The following is a 24,919-nucleotide window of genomic DNA, read 5'->3' as shown; positions in this document are numbered from 1 at the left end:
TTATCTGAGGGTAGAGGTATTACAGAATGAAGCGCGTAGTTTGTGAACCAAGACATATTGGAACTTTGCCCCAAAGTACGTCGAAATAACTATGCACCAGCTCAATCAACATAGTACTATGCTGAACGAGTAGATAGTTCGTGCCGCCGCAGGTCGCGAGAACGAAAGAATGAAAAAACAAATCAGTGTGGCAACGTGAAATATCAAACCTAGAATAATTGTCATTGATGGAAATTAATGTGCAATTTCAATTGCATAGGATAATCCCTTATTAGGATTATTATGATTGATGTTATAAAGACAGAAGTCTTGTGACAAAGTTACAGGTTAGCTACATCCAGATAGAATTTCATTAATGAGTCACTTGCCGTGCACAATTGGTTGAGAATTTGCAGATTTTAAAGTTTCTTGAGGGTAATAGAATCCCTCTGAGGTTACAAATAAAATTTTGCTGTAATATCGCGAAGACGGCTTCCTTCGCACTGCTTCCCCTGTTTTTCCACATAAACGCACTGCCAGTTACCTAGGGGATGGTAAGGTATAACAGTCCGTGGCACGTTGGCCCCAAGTAAATTGAGCAGGTTTGATTATAAACGTTCGCCCATTTGAGAAGTGCTGCTGTAGAAAGCTCGAATATGAAGACATCATATCGGCCACACTAATCCCGCGATGCGCTTCAAGCGCTTTTACGCGACCATGCCAACTTAGTCTTCGCGCGTGGAATGGGCTGCCAGGAAATACCAATGGCAAATGCTTTGCTGTATTTCCTTGTACTGGTTGTTGTTAGGCTTCCAAATGGCACATTTCTGTGAATTGCCTGTGCAGGAAGACCTCCAGAGTACGTTGGCAAAGACAAAGGACAAGTTGGAACGAGAGACGGTGAGCCACTTGGAGGACAAGCAGAAAATCGAAGAACTCGAGTACAGGATAAGAGAAATGACGCAAAAGGTGACCATTTCTGCACAGCCTTTCGTGCTGTATTTTTGAATGACTGTGGAAAGTATTATGAGAGCACTCTATGCGTAGTGTAAATTGACGAGGCGCATGACTTAATACCTTTATTCTCTGTGCGATGTCGTTGCTTCTGCCAAGAAAATATGTGTGCATTGCTGTATTCAGTATACTGCCTGTACGTTGACAATGTTTTGTGAAATAATTGGTACGTACCTTTCATGATACGCTGCGTCAATTTATGCTCAGTTCTATACCGATCAGCTCTTGGCTATCTGTTCAACTAGTCCAGTAATAACGTATTCAGTTCAGTGCTAACAAAACGTTGAATCAATTTTTTTGTTCATAAAATCGTTCATGCAAGTTAGGTTTTTGTCCGAAGTATTCGAATCATCCGACAATTGGGAAATTTTAGCTTTAGGACCTAATAACCACTATTCGGGGTTGATGTCTTAAGCACGCAATGAGTTTGAACCACGTGCGCAAGGACTACATGGTGTGTGAAACGCAACGTCGACAATAAAATGATTAAAAATGCTGGGGCAGTGAGAATACCCTCTTCTGGGTCTGTCTTGAAGCTGCTTTTTCTGTTGTCCGGCATTCAGAAAAAAAATTGGGGAAAGAAATCTTTTCATCGTTTCTGCGGAAGATTTTACTCTAATGTCGATGCTCCCTCTGCAGCTGGACTCCGAGCGACGGGAGAGAAGCTATGCCGAGAGCACGATCAGGAATGGACTGCCCGAGGACTCGCGCCTGTCTATTCACCGCGGAAGCCTGCCCTGTGGGCCTCTGCACTCCATCGGCTCAATGGGCACGCTGCCACCACCTCCACCACCAATGCCATCGAATGGAGCACCGCCGGCTCCACCGCCGCTTCCAGGTATCTGGCGCCGTGGTAACATGATGATGATGTCTCGATAACACAAATGCTAACTTATCTGAGATGTTCAAACACTCTGCGAAGTGTATGTTGACTTAGAATGACACATGTCGGCGTGATTAATATCATCATAACAGGCCGGTGACTATGTGTCACCACTCCGTTTAAAAGGGGTTGCCAATAAATCATCATCATCATAATCATCATAATTACTGCAAACATCACTGGTTGGCACTTTGAGTATAGCCGGACTAGACTTGCGACCGTGTGTCATACCGCGTTAACTTCGCAAGGGTCAAACATTGCTCATGGTGCTGGAACATCCTAGAGCAGTTAGGATTTCTCTTACTGTGGCTTCAGAGGAGGATAGTCGCTTAATGTTGCAGCTTACTTCAGAAAACCTGTGCGTCTGCCAAACGGGGCTTCTGGACTTCCGAAATAGTTACTAATTTGAAATGAGCAATTCCAAATGAGTAAATGTGCGTACAATGCATGTAAACATGCTCGTATGGAATGTAAAATGTAATTGTATGCCGAACGTCAACAGGAGCAAGAAACTCTGTCAGGCCACATGGCCATTAGGTCTTGCTCTTACATGCATGAGAGAGAAATACACTGAATTGCGTTGAACTGAGATACGGCTCGTGGCTGGCTGATGAAGCTAGGGCAACGGTTCCATGATACCGGTGTCACTGAGTGCGAAGTTCTAGACTTCGTCCATATGGTCGCGCGTCCGCAAACCAGGAAGGATTATCAAGTGTGCTTCTGACAGAAAGATCAGCTCGTCCATTGCGCGCCACTTCATCCTCAATATTTTCATTCCACGGATGACGTGCTCTGGTTACCGTCCCTCAGTGGCTGAACTGTGTGTTTCGCTGGACTGACTGTGTTGGCGGGACAGAGTGCGGCAACGTTGCTTTCGCAGTTGAAAAAAAAAATACAGTTGCCTTCAATCGCGATGCACATATGTGTGTGCGCGACTTACTTTTGCCAGTTCTGTCGAGTGGTGGCAAGTAAAAAACATCCGACATTGCACTGCTAGTAAATTGAACCCTCTAAATATTCAGTGCGACTCCAGTTCAGTTAAGTGCGCTGAGTACTGCTACATGTGACCTCCTTACAGAAGGCCGTATCATGCTTGACGGGATGATCGGCGTGCCGCGTTCCCTGAACGATGGTGAAGGCATTATTTTTTTCTTCATTGTTATGCCTTTAGTCAATAACTTTTGCGTGAGCCATAAGCCTGCAGATGTAATTTTTTTATAAAATGGCAAAAATATATATCGCAGTTTCACCATAAGGGCGAAAGAATGAATGCGATAGCAGCATGTTAAACTATTACACGAAGTGTAATGCTCATTGCTGTAGTGGCAGTGTGAATTGAAGTAAACGTAAGCTAAGTGAAAAAAAAAACGAGCTGTTGTATCAGGGGTCGTCTGCTTGGATTCTGCCATTGGACAATTTCAGTTACATAAAAAAAAAAACCAACGTCTTTCTTAGCGAGTTTACCACCACTTTTCCGTAACGGCTTTGTGTCGAACCTCTTTACTCAACCGATACCGTAGGTAGCTGCACAGCTGCGCCAATAAAATTACATCATTTTCAGGCATGAGTTATGTTATTGTTTTGCTCTTTTAATACTTAAGCCTGAGAAGATTTAAGATCAAAAACATGCGCTGTCAGTGTTTTGTTTCGTTACATTTGTTTGTGGGCGGGCATTCTCAAAATACTAAGGAATAATTTTGTTAGGTATGTAGGACCTGGTACGTGCAACATTCGCGATAGAACCACGTGGCAATATAACCCGCATATGTCGCATGTCATACAGCATGACGAGGAGTACAGTATAGATATATCTAAATATACACTGAAGCTCACGGCGACGACGACGGCAAAGCTTCGCTTAGAGTGTTTATATAGTTACTGTCGCAATAAAATGGGACACTGCTTACTGTACACAAAGTGGATGTCGCCGGGATCGCTTCTTTTTCGCCGGGGAGTGATCGTAGTGAGAAATACGGGCGCCATGAGAAGACGAAGAGATAGAAGACGGTTGTTGTTGTTGCTCGAGCTCACCCCACTCGGCCGTTGTCTCTTTCTGTGCATCAGTTTAATTATTTTGATTATTTTGAGGAGCTCTTAAAATGTAAAATGATTCATTTACTAGCTTTACTTTCTTTTGTGGGGTCTGCGGCGGCTTGGAATAAAATGATGCAACTTTGACGCATTTATTGGCGGACTATCATAACTCATGACTGGAGGCGTGCTGCTTTTATTTATTTCCCCTTACAGGCATGGGCATGGCCCCACCACCACCACCATGTCCTCCACCCTCGACACGGACGCCGAGGATCAAGAACATTCCCCAGCCAACGAACCCTCTCAAGTCCTTCAACTGGTCCAAGTTGCCAGAAGTAAGTGGTGGTGTCGACTGAAAGTGCATCCAATTTAAGCATACCCGCTACCGTGGCTCCGTGTCAATGGCGTTCCGATGCTCAGCACATTGTCCCGGGTTCGATTCCCGGCCACAGCGATCGCGTTTACTTTCTTTTGACTCTGGTAGACCAGGCACGCAAGCAGAATGTGATCGTGTGTGTTTCATTCACATCGCAATGAATACGGCAGGGGGGACGCAGATCTGTATACGTGCTGCGGGTTGTCAGCCGTCAACCGAATTAAACATAAATCGTTGCAGTAGACAAGCCTTTTTTCCTAAACCTCCTGCCGTACCAATGGCTGGAGCAGCATGTTCCCACACATCGCCTCCGGACTATACTCCTCCAGCAGCTGATACTAGAGGAATTTCGGCACTGTTCATTACGTCAGCACTGTGAGACGCCTGGTAGCGTCCAGGACACTGTTTATGCTGCACAGCAGATGTTGCCTCGCGTGTAGTGTCGCGCTGAAATGTCGCATCCGTGTATTGTTATAACATTGGCTGAAGAGCTTTAGCGCACTGCGAGAAGCTTTAGAGAATATTAGTGGACCTTACCGTCACTGTCAGTGCTTCGTCCTTCAGGTGAACCAGTCAGCTTTTCAATAGCTTCTTGCTTGCAGTTTTTGTAGCTTTCCAAAGGAGGTTTCCTTTGACACCAGTGTCATAATACTTCGGAGGTGCCGGCCAACTTCCACATTTTCTTGTAGCCCGCTAAATTTAGTGGGAAGAAAGAGCAGCGCCAAGCTGTGAAGCTCCAAAAGTATGAAACTCCCCACAAACCGAGAGTGGAATGTGGAGCGCTTCTTTGCCCTTGTCCTAGGTCACGCTCAGGCAGCCATGAGTGCTTCTTGTAGTTCTGCAAATTAAAATATTACTAATAGTGAATAATTATAAGTAAAAGTAGTAAATTATATAGTGAAAATTCTTAATTGCTGAAAATAGTAAAATGTGAATTATTAAATTGGAAAGCAAATTTTGTTTCCTTGCCAAGTGTGCCAGCAAATGCGAGTGGCCGAATATTTTCCGAGGCCGCCGAGCCCGCAACCACCACAAAATGTGAGTTAGTATGTAAGAGTAACTATGTCAAGATGTGTTAATAAGTTATCAATAGTGTGCGGACCAGGAAAGCCTCAGCCTGTCATGTTAGAGCAGTGGTTATTCACTTCAAGCCTTCATATATTTGCGGGAACAGCTGTTTGATTTGGACAAACACTCATAATTTCATAAGCGCTGCGAGGATATTAATCTCAGCGTACATTCGTAATTATTGCGATGTGTTGCATATATACCACGGTATTGCGATGAAAGTTATCGATATACAAAGCCACAAAGCAACTTGAAGCCATAATGACGGCGTTTACTAATATCAACGTACTTCACACTATTCCCGTGCTCGCTGGACCAACGTTCTTGCACCTCCTATGAACTCTGACACTGGTGCCAGAGTTCGCTCTGTCAAATTTTGCAGGAACTCTGTGGTGGGAACGCTCTGAATGCCATGACAATACCTTGATTCGTTGAACTTGAGGAGAGCTGTGCTCTTCGAGGCGTACTGCAGCAGCGTAACAATTTTATCCAACCTCAATATGCCACACTGAAGGTGAAGTGAGGTTTCGTATCTATATGCCTGTTTCACTTTTGCAGGCCAGGGTTGACGGCACCGTGTGGACTGAACTGGACGACACGAAACTGTACAAGGACATCGACCTGGCCGACATCGACAGGACGTTCTCAGCATATCAGAAGCAGCAGGGGTGCGGGGTATGTAAAGTACCCGCTCCACTTGTTCGACATCATTCTACTCATTTTTGTAATTGAAGGATAACGGTATTTTTATAGAAAGACAAAAATTGATATTCGCAAGAAATTTCTTACTGTAGTACTTTTCTTCAAAGCGCATGCTAGTCAATCGTGACAGTGGACACATTATTAGCAATAGGGTCCGGACGATGTCAAACAGAACTTACCAAGAAAAGAAATCTTTCTAAATTTGACCTTAGTTCTATTGGAATGGCAGATGAACAGTCAACATTTTTTGCTGAGAATGCATGTCTCGGGAGGAGTTCAGTTATTAGTGCAGTAACCTGTTGTACAACCATAAAACTGAAAAAAGTCGACTTTGTGGAATCCCTCTCACATTATCGCAGGATCAGAGTGGTACTGGCATAGCAGTGAAAAGTAAAAGATACATTTCATTATGGAGTGACTATGCTCAGTGACAACCTAAGAATTAAGTTCACGCTTCGCCCACAAAACCACACTACACTTGCCTGCTTCCGCACTCCAAAACATAGTGCCTGAGAGTCGTCGAGAAGGACGCCTTCGCTGTGACGCCATGGAAATGTGTGAACGTAACCGACCCTACCATTTTCGGAGCAAGAAGGAACGTAACCCTAAACTCAGTGCAATTTGGCCACCGCGACGCACACCTCTTCGCAGTGTGAACTACGAGCAGTGAACCGGTATTTCTTTCCAGCGGTGGCTTGCAGTTGGGATTTGGCCATGGTGAAGTAGTGATTGTTGTGAAGTAGTATTTGTTGACTTATGCTCAAAGATATCGGGCTACCACTCTTCTGATACGCTACATGATTACACTTACATGTAAGATTTATTTATCCAGCGCACGACAGCACATGTCCGAAATAACTAAGTTGAAATATAGGTGGGAACACAGGGAAAGAATGTTTGTCTTTGTGTTGTGCCAAATCCATTGTAGTTGTCTAGCGATACGTATGTTCTTTATAATAGTGAGGAACCACACCGCAGTTCTTTGTACAAATTTGTAGGGCACAGATGATGTCCCACTAACCAAAACAATTTGCGAAATTATTGTCAGCAGAGGCAGCAGTATACATCAAAATTAATTGTCGAGAGAACAGAACCACATACTGTGCACATTCACACGCCACAGTTTAAAACGAAAACATGCTAAAGAAGCAAATACGCAGCGCGGCGAAGGGCTTTTCTCCTAAAGCCAAACGCTAGTGAAACCAGCCTGACAGCTGAGCCGAGACGAACAGCTCAGATGGTGCGACATTCCCAATGTAGCGGCTCCCTCTCAAAAACGGTATCTGTGCAAGTTCTCTTTGAGATGGGCAGTGCCGTATTTGACGTGTGATCTTTAGGTACTCATTTACTATAGATACTCCCTTGTACACACTGTGACTTTCTAATTGTCGACGAAAACAAACTCACGATTCCAACCACTGTTTACTTTCAGACCAACGGTTCGCTGGAGGACATCCCCGCTCTCACGTGCCGAAGCCCTCGGGTCCGGGAGCTCTCGCTCATCGATGGCCGCCGGGCCCAGAACTGCACCATCCTGCTCTCGAAGCTGAGACTCACAAACGACGAGATCTGCCGCGCCATCCTCTCGATGGACTCCAAGGACCAGTTGCCTAAGGACATGGTGGAACAGGTGAGCCTCTTTGTCAAGTATTCGTGTGAGAGCACTTGAAATGCATTGTCGCATTAGTGTGCCTCCCAGGGGCATCTCTTTGCCAAGTATTCACTCACCACAGCACTCGAAATGCATTATCGCATTAATGGGTCCTCCAGGGGTGTAACAAGAAAAGCCAGAATTGTGTGTTCGGGAGATCTAACGCATCACGATACTTCACTTGCCCAATGCGACAGCGTGGCGTTTCTTTTTTGGCCACGCGCTGTAGTTCTGCTGAGTAATTTGAACAATGATAAACGCCGGGTTACGGTTACGTTGGCGAGGCATGCGTCAGCATGACATCCCTGTCACCATTGACAAAATATATAGACTGTCGTTGATGGGGATCCCCTAAAAAATGTTTGTGCGCTCCACATATCCTTATAGGCCACATCCGTGTATAAAGCATCAAGTTGTTAGTCAGCACTCTGTCCTTCTGGTTTTCCGCCTGTGTCCACTGTCACGCTGTAAGATCTGTTCTTTGAAGATTAGTGCGATCATTTAGATGAAGGTGATAAGGTGTTCTACCGTATTTTTTTGTGACATCTGATTATTGCTAGAAACGTTTTACTGTTGATTTGATGACTATGTATCCATGTTTACGGCGCAACATTTTAAGCTTTTGCAATTCTAATTAGGTAAGCCAGCGAAGGCAGAAAATAAATGAACTGAAACATTTTATTTCACTTTGTGACAGCTACTAAAGTTCCTTCCAAGCCCTGAAGAAAAAGTTTTGTTGGAGGAACACAGCAGTGAGATGGAAAGCATGGCGAAGGCTGACAGATTTCTCTACGAAATCAGCAGGTAAGCATCAAGCGCGGTATAACGGTATAAACATGTTCGACTCTCTTCTATTATTAGTGGTAAGGTCATTTTGAATTACCCCATATATATATACACCAGCGCCTCCTGCAGTTGCTGTTAGGGCAGCTTAGTTTCAATTTCGATGATAACAATTAAACTGCAGTTTAAGTTTCATCAGTGTCGTCTATTATTTATAATAGTCACTTAGGTAGGTTGAGTAATCCTATTACCAGGCTCTTACGAACTGTTCCCCAAGGGTTGCGAACCCATTGTCTCGACTTCGTGTAACTTTAATTTACAGGAAGCACTTTAGTGATTACAATTTATTGCTGCTCTTTTTCCAGAATAATTCACTACGAGCAGCGTTTGAGGACGCTGTACTACAAGAAAAAGTTTCAGGAAAGAGTTTCTGACTGCAAACCGAAGATTGTCGGTGAGTAATACAAGATTTCTTGCTGCGCGAACCTGCATAATATACGTGAACCATCAGCATATATCACACCATAATTAATATGAATGTTCGCAGCACTAACTTGGACAAAAGTTTGGCCAGCATTCGTCGCAATTGTTTATTAATCGTACACTCGCCCATTTTAGGCATATCAATGTGTATCTTTCAGGCAACTTTACCAGAGGTATCTTTAAAAGAAAACAGCGAGTACTTGATTTCGCAACACTAATGCATTCGAAACAAATGTTCTAATTCTTCAAGCTGTTTAAGTGCTATTGGCTTAGTATTATCATACTATATTCTTTACATTTGCATGCTTGAACAGTCTACATTGGTCCAAACGCAAATGCTTTACCTAATGAATGTTGCTGTGAGCCAGCGCTTTGGTTTTTAAACGATAAGTCTGAAATTGTGTTTTCTGGTGTTTGAGCACACTACAGCTGTTCAAACAGCAAGAGTACGAGCTTGTTTGTTATAATGTGCTCAAATAAACCTTTATGCTATTACTGGTTAAAAATATTTGTTCCCTTTGGTCATGGTGACGGAAAGTGTTAGAAAAAGGCTGGGTTACGCAAAGAATTTGACAAAACGAGCTCCACTGGTGTCAGTTCATATCGCAGAAAACAAGGAAAGACTTTTTATAGCCCTTTTAACTTTCTTATTCTCCAGCTGTTGAAGGTTTGAAGCGATTGATAGGCTGATTACAATGGCCACGTCGTATCAAACAGGTGCCAGGAAGTTTGACAAATACATCCTGTAGGCAGACTAGCTTTAAAGCAAAGTTTAATATGCCTAACCTACCATGGTTCTGTGTCTGGCAGTATCTCACAGGATATGTTTGTGATTTCATACATACATACATACATACATACATACATACATACATACATACATACATACATACATACATACATACATACATACATACATACATACATACATACATACAAACACATACATACATACACACATACATACATAAATGCATACATACATACATACATGCATACATACATACATACATACATACATACATACATACATACATACATACATACATACATACATACATACACACACAAAGGTTGTATGAATACCGGATTATCAGACATGGCATGTTGACCTACAATGTATTGTCAGTGCATGCAGCTTATTTTGTGTCTAATCAAGTGTCGAATAACCAAATAAAACATGTACATGCAGTGCCGCTTTATAAGTATCTGCAAAACACACAGACGTCTTAATGAAACTGAGTGTGATATCCAAAGGCTTCTTTCAAATTTCTACTATTTATTCAACCCCCGTTCTTTGGCCACTGTGTATGCACCCATCCCTGGGAAATCCCACCAGCATTGTGAAAAAGGGAGTTTAAAAGCCTTAAATGTGCTTGCATATATTTACAGTAATATAGTTTCATCTGAGATGTAGATATGTATCGTTCTACATCATCATACACCTCTCCACACAATTCATGCTCCGTCAAGGATCAAACATGGCCATCGTCAGACAGTGTGTATTCAGTTGAACTGACGGTTTCATTTCGGCCATGTTTGTAAACAGTGTGGTGAATAAACATAATGAAGGCCTGACAAGAATGTTGTAACCTGGGCGGTGCATAAACGCTGCATGAGATCACTCGTTGAATAAGAACGCAGATGCAATTGTATGGTTCGTGTTTATATGTATACAGCACATACTGAACCTCTTCCCTAAAGCTTCGATTCACATAGGTTTCAGCATGCGATTTGGATCTACATAATTTTTTGAGTACCTTGAGTGCACGCTACCTCGCCTTGGTTTTACACTGCTAACGGTCAACATAATTAATTGGATCATCTCGTGTTTCAGCTGTTGTGGAAGCATCGAAGGAGGTACAACGGAGCAAACGGCTCAAGAAACTCCTGGAGGTTGTGCTGGCTTTCGGCAACTACATGAATCGCGGACAACGGGGGAATGCAGTGGGCTTTAAGCTGTCCAGTCTCAACCATCTTGCCGACACCAAGTCCAGTACCAACAGGAACTACACCTTGCTTCACTACTTAATTGAGACCCTAGAGAAGAAGGTGGGTAGTCATAATTTCTAGAAAAGTGGTCGGCCTTGAGTTACCTGCGGAATTGACTTCTGTTTGATGTCAAAGTAGTTGCTTGGAGTTTACTTCGACGCTTTCTTTCTTAATGCTACAGCAAGCCATTCAGCTTTTCAATGCGCTAACGCTCACCATATAGATCTCGCTATAGTTTACTTTAACCTCTATTTTCATGTTTTAGCCGGTCGTGTGATCAATGTCTGCTGCCTATAGGTAAAATGTTTCATGCTCCAATTGTCGATGGTCATCCCTACAGCTGTCAATGACCATTCAAACCAGGTCTTCATCTATTTCTATAAACACATCTTTAAAAGTTTTCAATAATTTAAAAAATTTTAGAGCTTTCAATAACTCTGCTGGCTTAGCCTGCAGAGTTTCAGAGGTATTCCCTACACTACCAAGGACAAATACTTGCAAAATAGAACGTGGTTTAGCGCTCGAGTCCGGGTAAAATTTTATGCAAGTATGTTCAGCCAAAGTTTATCATTGTGGCATTTGGTTTCGAAAATTTACGAACAAATTATAGGTCCTAAGGGTAAGCACGAATTTACGAATGGCAAAATATTGAATGCAGCAGGCTGGTTATGTGAAATCGGTCTTGAACAGAACACAGTATCAAATATGGTTGCCCCGTTGGAAGTGAAAATGAGCACAACGGAACATGAACAGGAAGAACCTTTAGTTATACCTTGCTCACCATACATTTTGTAGCACTTGGAACAATTTTTGTTGCCATTATATACTGCCATTCTTGCCTACTTTAAGAAATTTGTGCGTAATCTATGAATATCATCGAACTTTTTCAATTGCAGTTCAAAGATACGCTAAAACTGGAGGAGGACATACACCATGTTAAGAGAGCGGCGAAAGTGAAGTGAGTATTAGAAAACGTTTTCTTTTTTATCATAGGAGAAACGAACGCATCCTTACTGTAAAAGCTGACAATCTTTGTTTTAGACAAAGTTGTGTTACCTTGTTATTGTTCTGCTGAGTGAGTACCAAGAAATATTTAAAAATGTTTGAAGAATTTGCGCTGTAGCTAGACAGCAGTGACAATGTAGTTATGGTAAATCTACAAAGCTGTTTTGGAATAAAGTGTCAACGGATAAATGATTTTGTCATGGAGAGAGAAACTTTCTTGAATTTTTAAGAATGCCGCACTCTTTTTCTGTTAGGAGCAACACACTTTAAAAATGGCTGTTTGCTCATGCGCAGAAGATGACCATCATAGCATATTAGCTAAGTTGGTGGGGACATATTGTCGAATTGTCATGATGCTGAACGACCCGACCATGGCATGACTCAGTGTCCCGAAACGAACTCTTTATTGAGCGAATTTATGGCCACAGAAACAAGGTACACTCAGACACCACGATAGTGGCGAGCACAGGTGTATGTTGTCGAGACCTGATCTATCGGTCAAGTGCGTCGGATATTTACACCCTGGCTCATCATCCATTCCAGCGAAATTGCTGGTTCTTGTGCACTATCTAGAATGTACACCACTGTTCTCCTCCCTCATGTAATCTGATTGCGGACAAGATTATTTTGCTATGGTATCGGTGACAAGATTCAAGGAAGATCTGAGACATAAAAGCGCCTCTGGCGGGGAGCACTAATTTCGTAATGGTTGATCGCGGGTGAGGAGATAAACAAGTGCGAGTGTCAATACATTACCTTATTTGAACATTGCACAATCAGTCCTGATTTATAATCTAGTCGTAATAAGAACGCTTTCTAGCATCACCCTCCGTGTACCAATAGCAATTTTGCCTGTCAAAATCATGTAAACCACTCTGAACGAAATATATTGCAGATAATACAGAGAGGCAAATTCCACCGACTGGTTAGCCTGAGATGTTTCACGAAGCTTCCAAAGAACATTGAATGTAACAAAACATACAACTACGAGATCTGCTTTGTAATTCTGCACCAAAAGTAGATGTATTGTGCCGTAAGCTTTATCTGCTGCACTTTAAAAGCTAAAGATAGCTTACGTTGGTTTAATACTTACGGGAGGTCGTTAGAACGTTTGCCTGAGTTTTTCAAAAAGCTCATTCACAATATTCAAATTCACCTTGCGGAGCAGCACATGCCATGTCAATTTTGCCCAGTTTGGGCGTTTAAATGGAAATTTTTTGTATTGTGATATCTATGTTCATTGCGAATGAAGATATGTAAACAGGTATTGAGCTAATGAGGAAATTAATCTTCGTAGCCGTATTTTTGAGCCCAAGTTCCGGCAGTTTTGTTAAATACCTTGTAAAATAAAGCGAAATATTAGAGGTGGACAAATATAAACTATTTCAGTGCGAATTGAATACGAACAGTAAGTACCGAATTTAGAATATCCCAGTGTAGACGCATATATCTACAGCAAATATATTAGGTATGATTAGGCACCATGACTGTATGTAGTAGCGCAATAAGGACAGCAAACACTCAGAGACATTGCTTGAGATTTAAACACAAGATTAATAACTGTTATTAAAATAAACTGCACAAATCACCTTTCAATTTTTTTACAGCCTGGCTAAAACAATGCTTGCAAGAATGAGTAGTTGCTGTATCAAAAGTTATCAAAAAAATGTGAAAGGCATGGCTGCAAAAAAAGATAAGTTCTGGGTAAGGAAAAACAGCTGAAGGATTGGTGTGCCGGTGACAAATATATAAAGGCCCGTTGTAAGGAAAATATCATTGGCTGTAGCATTATTATGTAACTGCTCCATGACTAGGCGTTAAGAAATACAACATGAGAGACTAAACACAGACGTTACAGCTTGTAATGTACCCTTCAACGAAGCTTCGAATTACCCATTATTTTTCCGAATTTCTTCGAAAGCTTTTGTTTTTGTTTCACTTCCGATAAATTATGATACTTTCTTTAGCAGACGGAGAACACTAACCGAAGTTTAACAGTTGGTTGTTGCGGTATCTCTGGTTAGATATGGATATATGAAAATACGAAATGGTTCATTTTCGAATACGATTGGTTATTGTGCAATGTTTACACCGAATTACAGCTTTCGAATATTCGCCCACCATAAAAAAATATGCTTAGACATTAAAATTTCGCTTATCCTTTAACAATGCAAGAATTATTATCAGAACCACTCCAGCCATGACCATTTAGAAGCATGTATGCGCTTATCAAGTAGCTGAATAAAACGGCACATACCTACAACTACTTCTGAGCCATATGTAACACTGCTTTTATGCTCACAAATCATCAAAATGACCATGATGCATGGAGGTTGCAAGTAGGCGCATTTACAGGTTCAGTATGTCGATTTTGATCTTAACAACTTCCTTCGCAGCCTGGCCGAGCTCGAAAGAGAGATCAGGGATCTCAAGACCGGCCTCAACGAGGTTCAGAAGGAGCTGGACTTTCTGCGAGGACAGCCGGCCCAGCCAGGCGACAAATTCGTTCTCGTCATGAAAGAGTTCATCACCGGCGCCACGTACAAATTCTCGGAGCTGGAGGACAGTTTTCTCGACATGAAATCGAGGGTGAGTAGTACCCTTCTTCAGGGTTAGTTTCTTGACGGGAATATTGTGGCGCACAGTACTCAGTTACTTCATCCCTGAGTGTTAATACAGCAAGAAAGGCTTCTCAGACCAAATAAAAAGGGAAAGTGAGTACCTCCGTGCTTCATGAACGCCGAAAAAAAAACTGCGTGCGGCACAGTCTCTGAGGACATGAGTGGTGTTTGCGCAGATGACACTCACTGCGGCGTCTTTCTCCTACGAATTATCCCGCCGACCGCAAACCTGTGCCTTGCAGCCTCTCTTCGGATTTATAGCGTGGCGTTTGCCACACTTTCAGGACCCAGACCTTCCAAAAATATCAAACCCTAATATGAGGGTATGTGCATGAGCGAGCGGGCAGTCTGGCACCTTTGTGCTTAAACGTGTGAGGTACAGTATCGTTGCGACATCTAGCGAGCCCTGCCCGACAGAGCCGCCCCCATGCAGGCAGGGTACTCCGTGATGGTGGTTGTATTTAGCGAGTATGGACCAAAGAGTTTGCAGCATGTCATGTTCCACGCCGAACATTTGTGCCTAGCTATACAGATGTTTACAGTGCTATACGACCTCCATACTTACCTTAACAGTACAATAATTCGGTGAGATATTTGGCAGGAATAATAAATGTACATATACATTTCAGCGTACGGCTAATATCGTGCGAGTAGCCACGTTACAACATTTCAGAACCCCGATAGTTATTATGCCTATTGCTCATGAAGGAGTGCTAACCATACTTCAACCTGTAGAAACGAAATAAAGTATTACAGGTACAGAAATGTAACAGGGGAGTGAGGAGGTCAGAAATTCAAGAGCATATCTTGGGCAATGTCTCACAAGCATATGTGCTTGTCATAGGGGGAGCATGAGTAATTTTTCTTGGCCCATCCAACAACAATTATTACTTGAGAACTGCGTGCCACTATTCTGGAGATATTGACACAGCTTTCCGCACATAGCATCAATAAATCAGCGTACCTTTCACAAGGCAATCTCAACTGGTCATACTACGGTGGGCGTTGTCGTGAATATAGTCTTGTTAGAAACCCATTCTATTGCCCAGGAAATTCTCATAAACACGATGAGCTAGAATGGTCGCCATATCGGAAATTGTCCGTACGCAGTCTCCTAATCAGACTTTTTTTCTGCACCATTCACGAAAAGAAATTTACGAGCATCGCATATACATCGAAGGGCGTCGTCTCCACAAAAAAAAAAGAAGGAGAAAGAAGGAAAAGTAACGTTATGCGGAATGTCGCTGAAGGCATTGTTTCAACAAGCGCAGTTGCCTTCAACAGGGCAGCAACGCGAAGGCAAGTCTGCTTGTCCAAACGTGGGACTTTAGCGACATTCCTTGTCCCGCCGCTGTTAGTCACATCCTATAAATTCATCTCCTGGTTAGCTTCTTTCCTGCTCAGATTTTAGCCTACGTATGCTTTTTTTTATGTAGCCTAAGCCTTGTTCGGTTGTTCTGTATTGCCAGTACGAGAAGACTGCGCGGAGGTTTGGGGAAGACCCGGTCCAGGTGCCACCCGATGAGTTCTTCAGCATCTTCGACTCGTTCCTGGTCTCGTTCAACGAGGCCAAGAATGACAACGAAAACTTCAGGCGGAAGAAGGAGGACGAGGAGCGGCGCAGCAGGCAAGAGGCCGAGGTGAGAACAACTGGGTCGCAGGTGGCGAGACATTCTCATCGTTAGCCTAGGTTCAGAGAGCTGCGTTTTCCTTCTGAAAATGTAAAAAAGGAAGTCTTCATGCTACTGCTGCTCTTACTATCTATGGCAACGGTGGTACCCCGGTTCAGCACCTGCCTCGCATTGAGAAGGTGCTGGGTTTGAATCCCTGTGCCACCGAAAACGCATAGCTTTTGAAGCGAAGCTTATATTCCCTCACTCGTGTCGGTGTTGGTGTTGTACGAAAAACCTAAGCCGCGCCAACATAAAAATTGCTTGTCGGGCTGCGGATTTGAATCACCGACCACCGGGTTGCGAGACAAGGACGCTAACCGATTCAGCCACCGTCGCTTCATCAAACGTGCCTTTAAAGCAGAGTTTTATATGCATGAAGAAGCAGACGCAGCGCAACGTGCGAGCCAGTCACAGGCGTCCTCTCCCTCCGGAGGAGGGAAAGGGTGTGATCGCGCGTTCGCTTGCCTCGCGGTTGCCATTCCCGCCAGTTTTGGCCCGGCAGTCAGATCGGGAAGCCGCGTTTGGTTCGTTCTGCCTAAGAGCAGGCTGCGTTGAAGGAACGGCCGTGGGAGCGGGCCATACGTTGTGCATTCGGCTGAAGAATAGGTTATGTTTGATGAACGTTGCCGGGAACTCACTCGAGAAAGGGCTCGTCGATGTGCCGACCTCGCCGTGAGAAAGCGCGAAGCCGAGGCGTTACGACAACGAAGAGCCGCGGATCCTGAGCTGCGCTTGCACCCCTATTCACAGTCTTGGCCAGGTGGTCAATTTTTTTTTCTAGTGAGCTCAGGTAACACTGCATTCTGTTGAATTCCTTGACGAATGTTAACCTTACTCGCATTCTTCAATATAATTTTTGTTACTTCCTAAAGCATATACTAATTATGCGAAAATGACAGCTCCATTCTACCCTATTAAAATAGGAAATTGTATTCCGTACCCCATCAAAACATCTACGTCTCTTTCTATTTTTCAACATCAATCAAAAATTTTTTTTTAATAAATACCCTATTTCACATGCATTCGTATGGGTAAGTTTCAATTGCTTTTTTTATTTTTCTAGTGTGGTTTGTAACCAATTTATGCAATAACGATGTAACTTCACTTGTATATTTTCACTGTTGGTTAGAGTTCCTATTTCTGGAATAAATTTCTAATGTCGTAGATAAGACAATTTTGTGTACTCGCACTATTACTTGGGGTTTATATAATTAGAGTGTATTGATTGGTCTGCCATTTCACTTTTTCTGTTATGGCCTATTTCTACAGTTGGTTAGGTTTTCTATCACCTTACGTAAATTTCAGTTTTTCCGACGTCTTGCTTAAATTTCGGTTTTTCAGCTAGTTTGTGATTTGCTTCTATCAATTACGTATAGAAGGTCCCGGTACGGTCGCCTCACCATGGGACCATTTTGTGCTTATTCTAATCCTGTAATCATGTTTTGATAAACTCTATGTAACTAGAAACTTGGGCAGAGATGAACCGCGGCCTGGTCCGCGGGTTCATATCTCGAAAGGAAGCCTTATATGGAAATTTGTAGGAGTGGTCTATGAATACCCCTTGTTCAACGACAGTTTGCCTAGTCGTAGAGCTTGCACCGGGGCCGTGTGAGCGGCGGCCATGTACCGAAGCCATAAAATAATTTGGAGGACGCTTAAGCTTAGCCTTTAAGAGTGGAAGGAAATAGCATTAAAAAATCCCTGACTGGTTTATCACGCTTACCGGCAACTGCGGCTTATGTAACCGTAATGTTTACGCGGAAACGCTGGTAGTGAACGCTTTCCACGAGTGCAAGCTTTCTGGTAGAAACGCGGCCTCCTGCATGGGCCGCGCATGCGAGGAGGCGAGCGCCATCTGGATGGCGTTGAAAGAAACCGGGCGCGCCGCTCTGTGAATGGTAGCCACGCTGGAAACGGGGTTTGTGTTTCCGCGTAACAGAATTATGTTTTCTCGTAAATTCAAGTTACAACCTGATGCTATCATACCTGTAGACTGTGTGTAAATCGTACTTTACGATTGTTCTGATGCATTTTAACGCGATAGCGTTAAGGAGCTCGTGTCGCAGAAAAGCCGGTGTCGTCGGCGTCGGTGTCGGCGTCGGCGGCGTTGACCGTGAGCGATAAATCACGGCAGGCGCTTCATAAATAAAAAGCAACTTCCAAGATTGGCCCGGTGGGAATCGAACCCGGGTCTCCGGAGTGTGAGACGGAGACGCTACCACTCAGCCACGAGTTCGATGCTTCCAAGCGGTGCAAACGCGCCTCTAGTGAATGCGGTGTTGCCTTCGAAACGAGCCGTGGAAAGTTATACTGCGGTGTATATCGGTAATTATGAACATGTAACGTACAGAAGTCACAATTACACGAGTTGCGAAGTGCGTTTCCGCTGCATTTCTTCTGCGCTTTCCGCACACGCAGAGCCATCTTGCGGCAAACACAGAAGACCCCCTCCTCTCAATGTACGGCGCTGCCCCGACAGGAGGCGCGCCGCGCGCGCATTGGGACCGCTGCCAGGCGCGTCGCGGGACTCCCTCTCCCCTGACGACGCTTCGCCGTGCTCCCGGCTTAGATTACTATCTATCTCTCTGCCCGTGCCGATCACGACGTTTGGCTGGCGTAGATCGTTTCCCCTCCGAGACACCGAGTTCTTTGGTTCGTTTCTTTCGCTCAGGCGCACGTTTCGTTGCCGCGGCGAACGCTGCGTTGCTCGACGCTCACCGCGTGATAGGTGGGCGCTAAGTCCGATGCGGGGCGCATCGTAAGTGATCGCTGTGCCGTAGCGCATTGTCTTATACCCCTTGGCGGGTCGACGGGAACGCTGTCGCGTCCCACTCTTGAAGGCGAAGCTTAAGCGTCCTCCAATTTTTTACTTTGAGAAATTCAATTAGTTCAGTAACGTCTTTGCCGTACACGGAGGGCCTGCGTGGTTGGGTAGGCGTGGTTTGCAATAATTTTTCTCTCAAAGATGGTAGACGCTTGACGCGGGAAGCCGCTGCCTGATTTTCTGCGACTAGGGGCCCTTAACGCTGCCGCCTTAATAGGTACAAGCTCCCTGTGGGCCAAGTGCCCGGCCATTATGTGATCTAAACGTGTCGAAAATGTGTTTGTCTCAAACCCTTTGCATTTTATGGTGCTCATTGTTCAATGCAACATTTGGCACTCTTACTTGGCCTGATACAAAAAAGCGAAGTTGCTTCAACCAAGCCTCTCGACGTAAGGTGTACGTGTTCGAAGCATGGTCACTTTACGCACACAACACAATCTTACAGCGCATGTAAAATCGGAAATATTTCGAGATCTTTGCGACACGCTTCATATTATTGCTTTCATGGGTGCTTTTGCTTTCTATGCATCAATATGGCGTGTACCACAATGAACACAGTGCCCGAAGGGATTTAAAGGGACACTAAAAAGAAAAGTGATTTACCGGTAATATTTACCGCTCCGCAATATACAAAGAAGCCACTCTTACCATAAGAGGCGCTGATGCCAACCAAAAGTCCGCAAAAACGAAAGACGGGTGTCGACGCCGCCTTGAAGTAGCCAAACAAGCTCGACGTGACATTGTAGATTGCTGACGGCATCTGCTAGGGTCTAGTTATTTGTTAATTGGTAAAAATGGACTACTTTGTATTCTAGAAAAGACGAAAATCGAACTTTGCGAACTTTCGTGAGCTTTTACTTAGCCAACGAGGCGCGAATGCGAAAGAAATACTTTGAAACCTCTTTAGATACCGGCGCTGGAGTTCCGTATCTAAACTTTAAAGAAATTGAACTTTCACCTTATTTTGATCTGATAAGAATCAACCCATTATCACGACGCTAACGAAATGGTTTTCGAACAATGCTTTATCCGTGTAAACTGACTGTATTTACTGCCTGTTTAAGTCATTAGGCTTCTTTTTTTCTTCCTCCGTTTCTTCCTTGCAGAAGCGAGAACGCAAGGACGGCACCCTCAGAGGCCTGGCCGCACTCCGAGCCAACGGTTCGGCGACGCTCAACGGCTCCATCAACAGCCTCAAGGCCGGTGGACCCGCCGCCCTGAACGGCAGGGCGACGGCGGACGACAAGGGAGAGTTCGACGACCTCATATCGGCGCTCCGCACGGGCGACGTGTTCGGGGACGAGTTCTCCAAGACGCGCCGCAACCGACGCCGCGGCAGCAGCCCCGCCGCCAACAACGGCTCCTCGCTGCTGGCCGAGAACGGGCATCACGTGATCGTCAACGGGTCGGCATTGCACGACACCTCTCGGGACCGCATAGTGACGCGGAAGCTAAAGTCATGAGGCCTAGTCTAGCAGTCTGCCTCTCCTATCCTGCATTGCGCCTTGTTCACACGTGGTGGACCGATGGGCTTGATTTCTTCAAGGACGGCAGTCAGTGCGGGCGTAACAGCTTTTGTCATAAGTGCGTACAGCAGTTAAGGCCTCATGACTGTCACCTTGACGTGCTGAAAAGTGGTTGAGCCGTCCATGAGGCCTTCTCAATCAGTATGCCCCCATTTGTTTTCTGCTTTCCTTCTCCAGGATAAACCATTGGGTTTTTTCCTTTCACGGCGGAAGTCAATGCTAATGTTACAGCTTCTGTTATAAGTACACAAGTTAGTTAACCCCGCCAGACTTTCGCCTTGACGTGTTGAGAAGGGTTTGACCGACGTGAAGCCTTGTCCATCACACTGCTCCTACTGTTTTGTGCTTGCTTTGTTCGTAGAGGATGAACCTTTGGGCTTGCTTTTTATTCAATGCGGAAGTCAGTGCTAACGTTACAGTTTCTGTCACAAGTACTTAAGCCACTTTAGGTTTCATGGCTATGGCCTTGACATGCTCATGAGTGGTTGGGTCGGTGGACCATTGGGTTTGCGTTTTCTGTCAGCGCGGATGTTACATTATTTGTATTAAATGTGTAAATGTTAGCTAGTTAAGGCTTGGTCAGTGCATTGACGTGCTAAGATGTCGCAGGAGTAATGGGCATTTCGGTTCAACTTCGAACAGAAATGCAGTACACGGAAGAGGCCCGAAACTGCAGTTTTACATTTTGTTTGTCAAAGCTTCCTTACTGAACTGGGCATATTAGTTTTTGTGTAATGAAGGTGCTGATGGTAACAAACGAAGTTGTCAAGGACGACCGGCCTGGCGAATTTCTTTATCGATACGATGCAACCTTCCTATTCGATCATTATCCTTTGGGTCACCGTGTTGATTGTGAACTTAAATAATACGTAGCTTGTAGCTCTAGCCTTGGAGATAAACCTCCTTGCTGTAAATAGCCTCTAAAACAACTTTTGCTAGCGTGTCTGATATAGTGGGTGGTGAACCTTTCTGATTCTGGAAGCACTGAAGCGTTTGAAGCAAAGATGGATGGAAGTAGGCACGGAATACCAAGTGACTATGTGCGCGTACTGGTTGTTTACTGATATGGGTTTACGAAACGGAAGCATACGCAACGTTACAGGTAATTGAAAATTTACAGTCAGGTTGCGTATGTGTGTTTGGTAGACACAAGTGAGTGAGCATTTCTATAGTACTTAGACACATGTTCCACCCTCTTGTCTGTCTTTTAGTTGTGAAGACTCATCCATTTCTAGATTAGGAGAAAGAGTGCCATATAGAGAACTGTCACCACGCAGCTACATATGGTAATTGTGTCATGTGGCCCAGTTCCTGCTCGGGCCTTCCGTTGTGACTCTCGTACTTGTGAGACACTGTAACCTATTCAAACACAAACAGTGACAATTCTTTTGCGTCGATTTGTGTTTGTGTGACTATCAGTCAGTTCGCTATGCGATACGGAAAGGCAGTGTATTACAGAGAAACATATCTTAATGTAAGAAGTCTATCCGGATGCTTATAGACTTTGACAAGCTTGCTTGGACTTACGAGTACGTGAGCGGGACATTTTCCGAACTTAAGAAATTTACTTGCGTAAACTTGTGAATAGCCATCGTCACTCATAGGAGTCGGCCGCAAGGAAAGGTTATAAGGTGCTGATCTAACATAATAATCGTTCTGTTGTCGATAATGCGTTCGCTTCAGGCAATTTCAGTGAACGCACATTTAAAATTTGGAAGCTTTACTCGAAATCGAACGGTATGAGAGAACGCGCGCAAATGAGCTTGTTAAATAGATTTACCGCGGCAATTGGCAACTAATGTAGCTTTGTATTTTATTGTGTAACTAAAATTACGTGCGAACAATTCACATATAAGTCACATATATCTGCAAGGAACTAAGGGTAAATGCACAGATATGATGACGAGATGAAAGTGTTGGTCAAATGTAGAAGGATCAATGAAAGCCGCCTTTCTAATCATCTAAACTCTGTCCTCTAGGATAATTTCAGTGTTGTAATTTTACCGACGATTAGTTTGTTTTCTTCGGAAAAGCATTGAACCAGACACACAGGTTTCACGAATACGTGAATATAACGACTACATATGTGATAAGGTGACTCCATTGTACAACAGGAAGAAGGAAATCGAAGCGATATGCATTCCAATGTTGCCGTATTCACCAAAATAGAAGTGCAATTTGATAGATAATGTTCCCGAGTAAACGCGTTTGCATACTTTCTTATTCCGTGTTGTCCTTGCCGTTGATATCGTGCTCTGATTGTCCTTCTTGAAAAGATAAGCATCGTATCGCAAGTAAGATGGCCTCTATAACAGCTATTTCGCGACTGCATTGATGATGTTTTACTTATACCGATCATCTTACGTCATGGGTTTTCATCTAAAACAAACTTTGCTGCGATCGTGTAACTCTTAACATTTTAATTGTTCTTATAATTACGCTGTTCGTTTTAACACGTTCTAACGCGCCTTTAGCAAGTTTTCTTTCTCATTAGTTGTTATCTGCTTGTGTACAGTATGCCCCACTTTAACACGCTGCTCCTCATTACTTCTCAAAACAATATAACTTGAATATATCATCAGTCTCACACAGAAAAAGTTTTTACACTATGAAACGCCTATATCGGTAAAACAATTATCGGCTACGTTGTTGAAGCGAACGCTCTAGCCACTCTCTAAATAATTATTTTATATTTGCTATAACAACGGAGCTTAGTGTGCAAGTGTGGACTTACATTTGTTTAGCGAACTTCAGTCTGATTCACAAATATGCAAATGTTTGTTCAACATTTTCCTTTTCATTGTTTTATTGGCCTAAAGACCTCACACTGTCTGTTTAGTCATCTCTGTGCTATCACACACTCTAGGCAAGCTGAATGTCTGGACAAGTTTCTCAAATTGTGACAGCTTTGCTAACATAGCACAAAGAAAGTGTTGTATGTAGCATTACTTAGCTGGTCTGTGCATCATTACCAACTGTACAATGCAGATGAACTCTCACAAAGTGTGTTTGTCAGTTACCGTTGTGAGCTACATATAAATATATACATACCTAACATTTGTACATAAGACGAACAAGTCAACTGTATATGGACACAGTGTGTGTTTTTGTTTCTTCTATATAGTGTACATAGCTATTGCGCACGTTCATCTGCAATGCTGAATCCTCGTCTATGAAGTTGTGTGCTAGAAAGCGCCCCCCAAACATGCAGCCACCTGTTTCCAACGAACTTTCGTTTCTTGAGCCTTCATTTATTAACTGTCACTCACTATCACGATAACGCTTCTTGACTTAACATACAATATATGTCGTGCGAAGTTTTGCTAACCATCCGCGCTTTCAAGGTGTATTGAAGAACCTTGCGCAACCTTTTTTTGTACTGCTCTTTAACGCGAGCGTTTTGTACTTTTATATTCCCTAACCGTCGTGCTTGAATATCTGCTATACTTGTGTTTCCATTTATTTCTAGCCTTTGCCGGAAAATTATTTAGCTCTGATGTCTAGTCGTAAGTGTGAGATGTAGAAATGCGAATACGAAACATTATTTACACTAAACGAGGTTCGTGCCAGCGTAAACACGCTCGCGGTTCTCCTAAGTCAAGGTTGCTCTCTGCCCTTAACCGAACAATTCTCGCCGCGATTGCTAGCGTGAGGCAACCCGAAGAAGGCGTGGGTTGTCAGTAACCCACACACTGGCACGGGTCGTGCAATGCTGCTTGTTCCAACCTCAACTGTTGGCTCCATTCTGTCACATGTCGGCGGAGTTGAGACCATTGCCGCGTTGAGAGTCGAGCGGCGTGTCAAAATGTTGAATGTTGTGTGTGAGATCCCCGAATTTTTTCATTGTTTTTTTTCTTTACTTTCTTCTGTATGTGTAGAATAAATATGCTGAGATACCTTAACGAAACTGATGTGTTCTGTTTGCATTTATTCCTCGTCCATTTTTTTCACACCACCCGAAAAGCACCCACTGCTGTCATATAGTGTCTAAAGCATCCTGCAATTTCGGATGTATTACATATGTTATGATATGAAGTGTATAACCATATAGTTTCTAAAAAAAAGCCTGCTAGTGGGATCTGTGGCGCTAGTGTCAATGGCACCTGCAAGAATAGGTGTTCACCGAAAACAGGAATGATGGATGTGCCTTAACTACATTGGTGAAGCTTTAACCGGCTTTGTGACCGTGCAGTTTCATAACTTTCGACAACCGAATGCTTTATGAATGCAAATAATCGCAATGATTGCGCACATATGCAGATACTGATTTCTTCGCTGCCTTTAGAGAACAGTGAATGCTTGATA

At 43.6% G+C, this 24,919-nt stretch overlaps 1 protein-coding gene across 2 annotated transcripts in view; it reads left to right on the top strand.

Annotated features, from left to right (window-relative positions):
• The window catches only part of DAAM (disheveled-associated activator of morphogenesis-like protein), a 140,869-nt gene extending 116,348 nt beyond the window's left edge, over positions 1-24,521 (top strand). For both annotated transcript variants that reach the window (XM_065444248.2, XM_065444246.2), the window contains exons 13-24: positions 826-948; positions 1,633-1,831; positions 4,124-4,245; positions 5,913-6,029; positions 7,489-7,686; positions 8,405-8,511; positions 8,856-8,944; positions 10,811-11,025; positions 11,862-11,923; positions 14,367-14,559; positions 16,061-16,231; positions 20,195-24,521. In XM_065444248.2, coding sequence (XP_065300320.1) covers positions 826-948; positions 1,633-1,831; positions 4,124-4,245; positions 5,913-6,029; positions 7,489-7,686; positions 8,405-8,511; positions 8,856-8,944; positions 10,811-11,025; positions 11,862-11,923; positions 14,367-14,559; positions 16,061-16,231; positions 20,195-20,551 — 1,953 coding nt within the window. In that variant the 3' untranslated portion in view covers positions 20,552-24,521. The remainder of the gene's footprint in view (positions 1-825; positions 949-1,632; positions 1,832-4,123; positions 4,246-5,912; positions 6,030-7,488; positions 7,687-8,404; positions 8,512-8,855; positions 8,945-10,810; positions 11,026-11,861; positions 11,924-14,366; positions 14,560-16,060; positions 16,232-20,194) is intronic.
• Positions 24,522-24,919: the final 398 nt, after the last annotated feature.

The sequence above is a fragment of the Dermacentor albipictus genome, chromosome 10 (assembly GCF_038994185.2).
Source record: "Dermacentor albipictus isolate Rhodes 1998 colony chromosome 10, USDA_Dalb.pri_finalv2, whole genome shotgun sequence".
Taxonomy (NCBI): domain Eukaryota; kingdom Metazoa; phylum Arthropoda; class Arachnida; order Ixodida; family Ixodidae; genus Dermacentor; species Dermacentor albipictus.
Note: the sequence above shows the minus strand (reverse complement) of the source record. Positions and strands in the feature narration are given on the sequence as shown.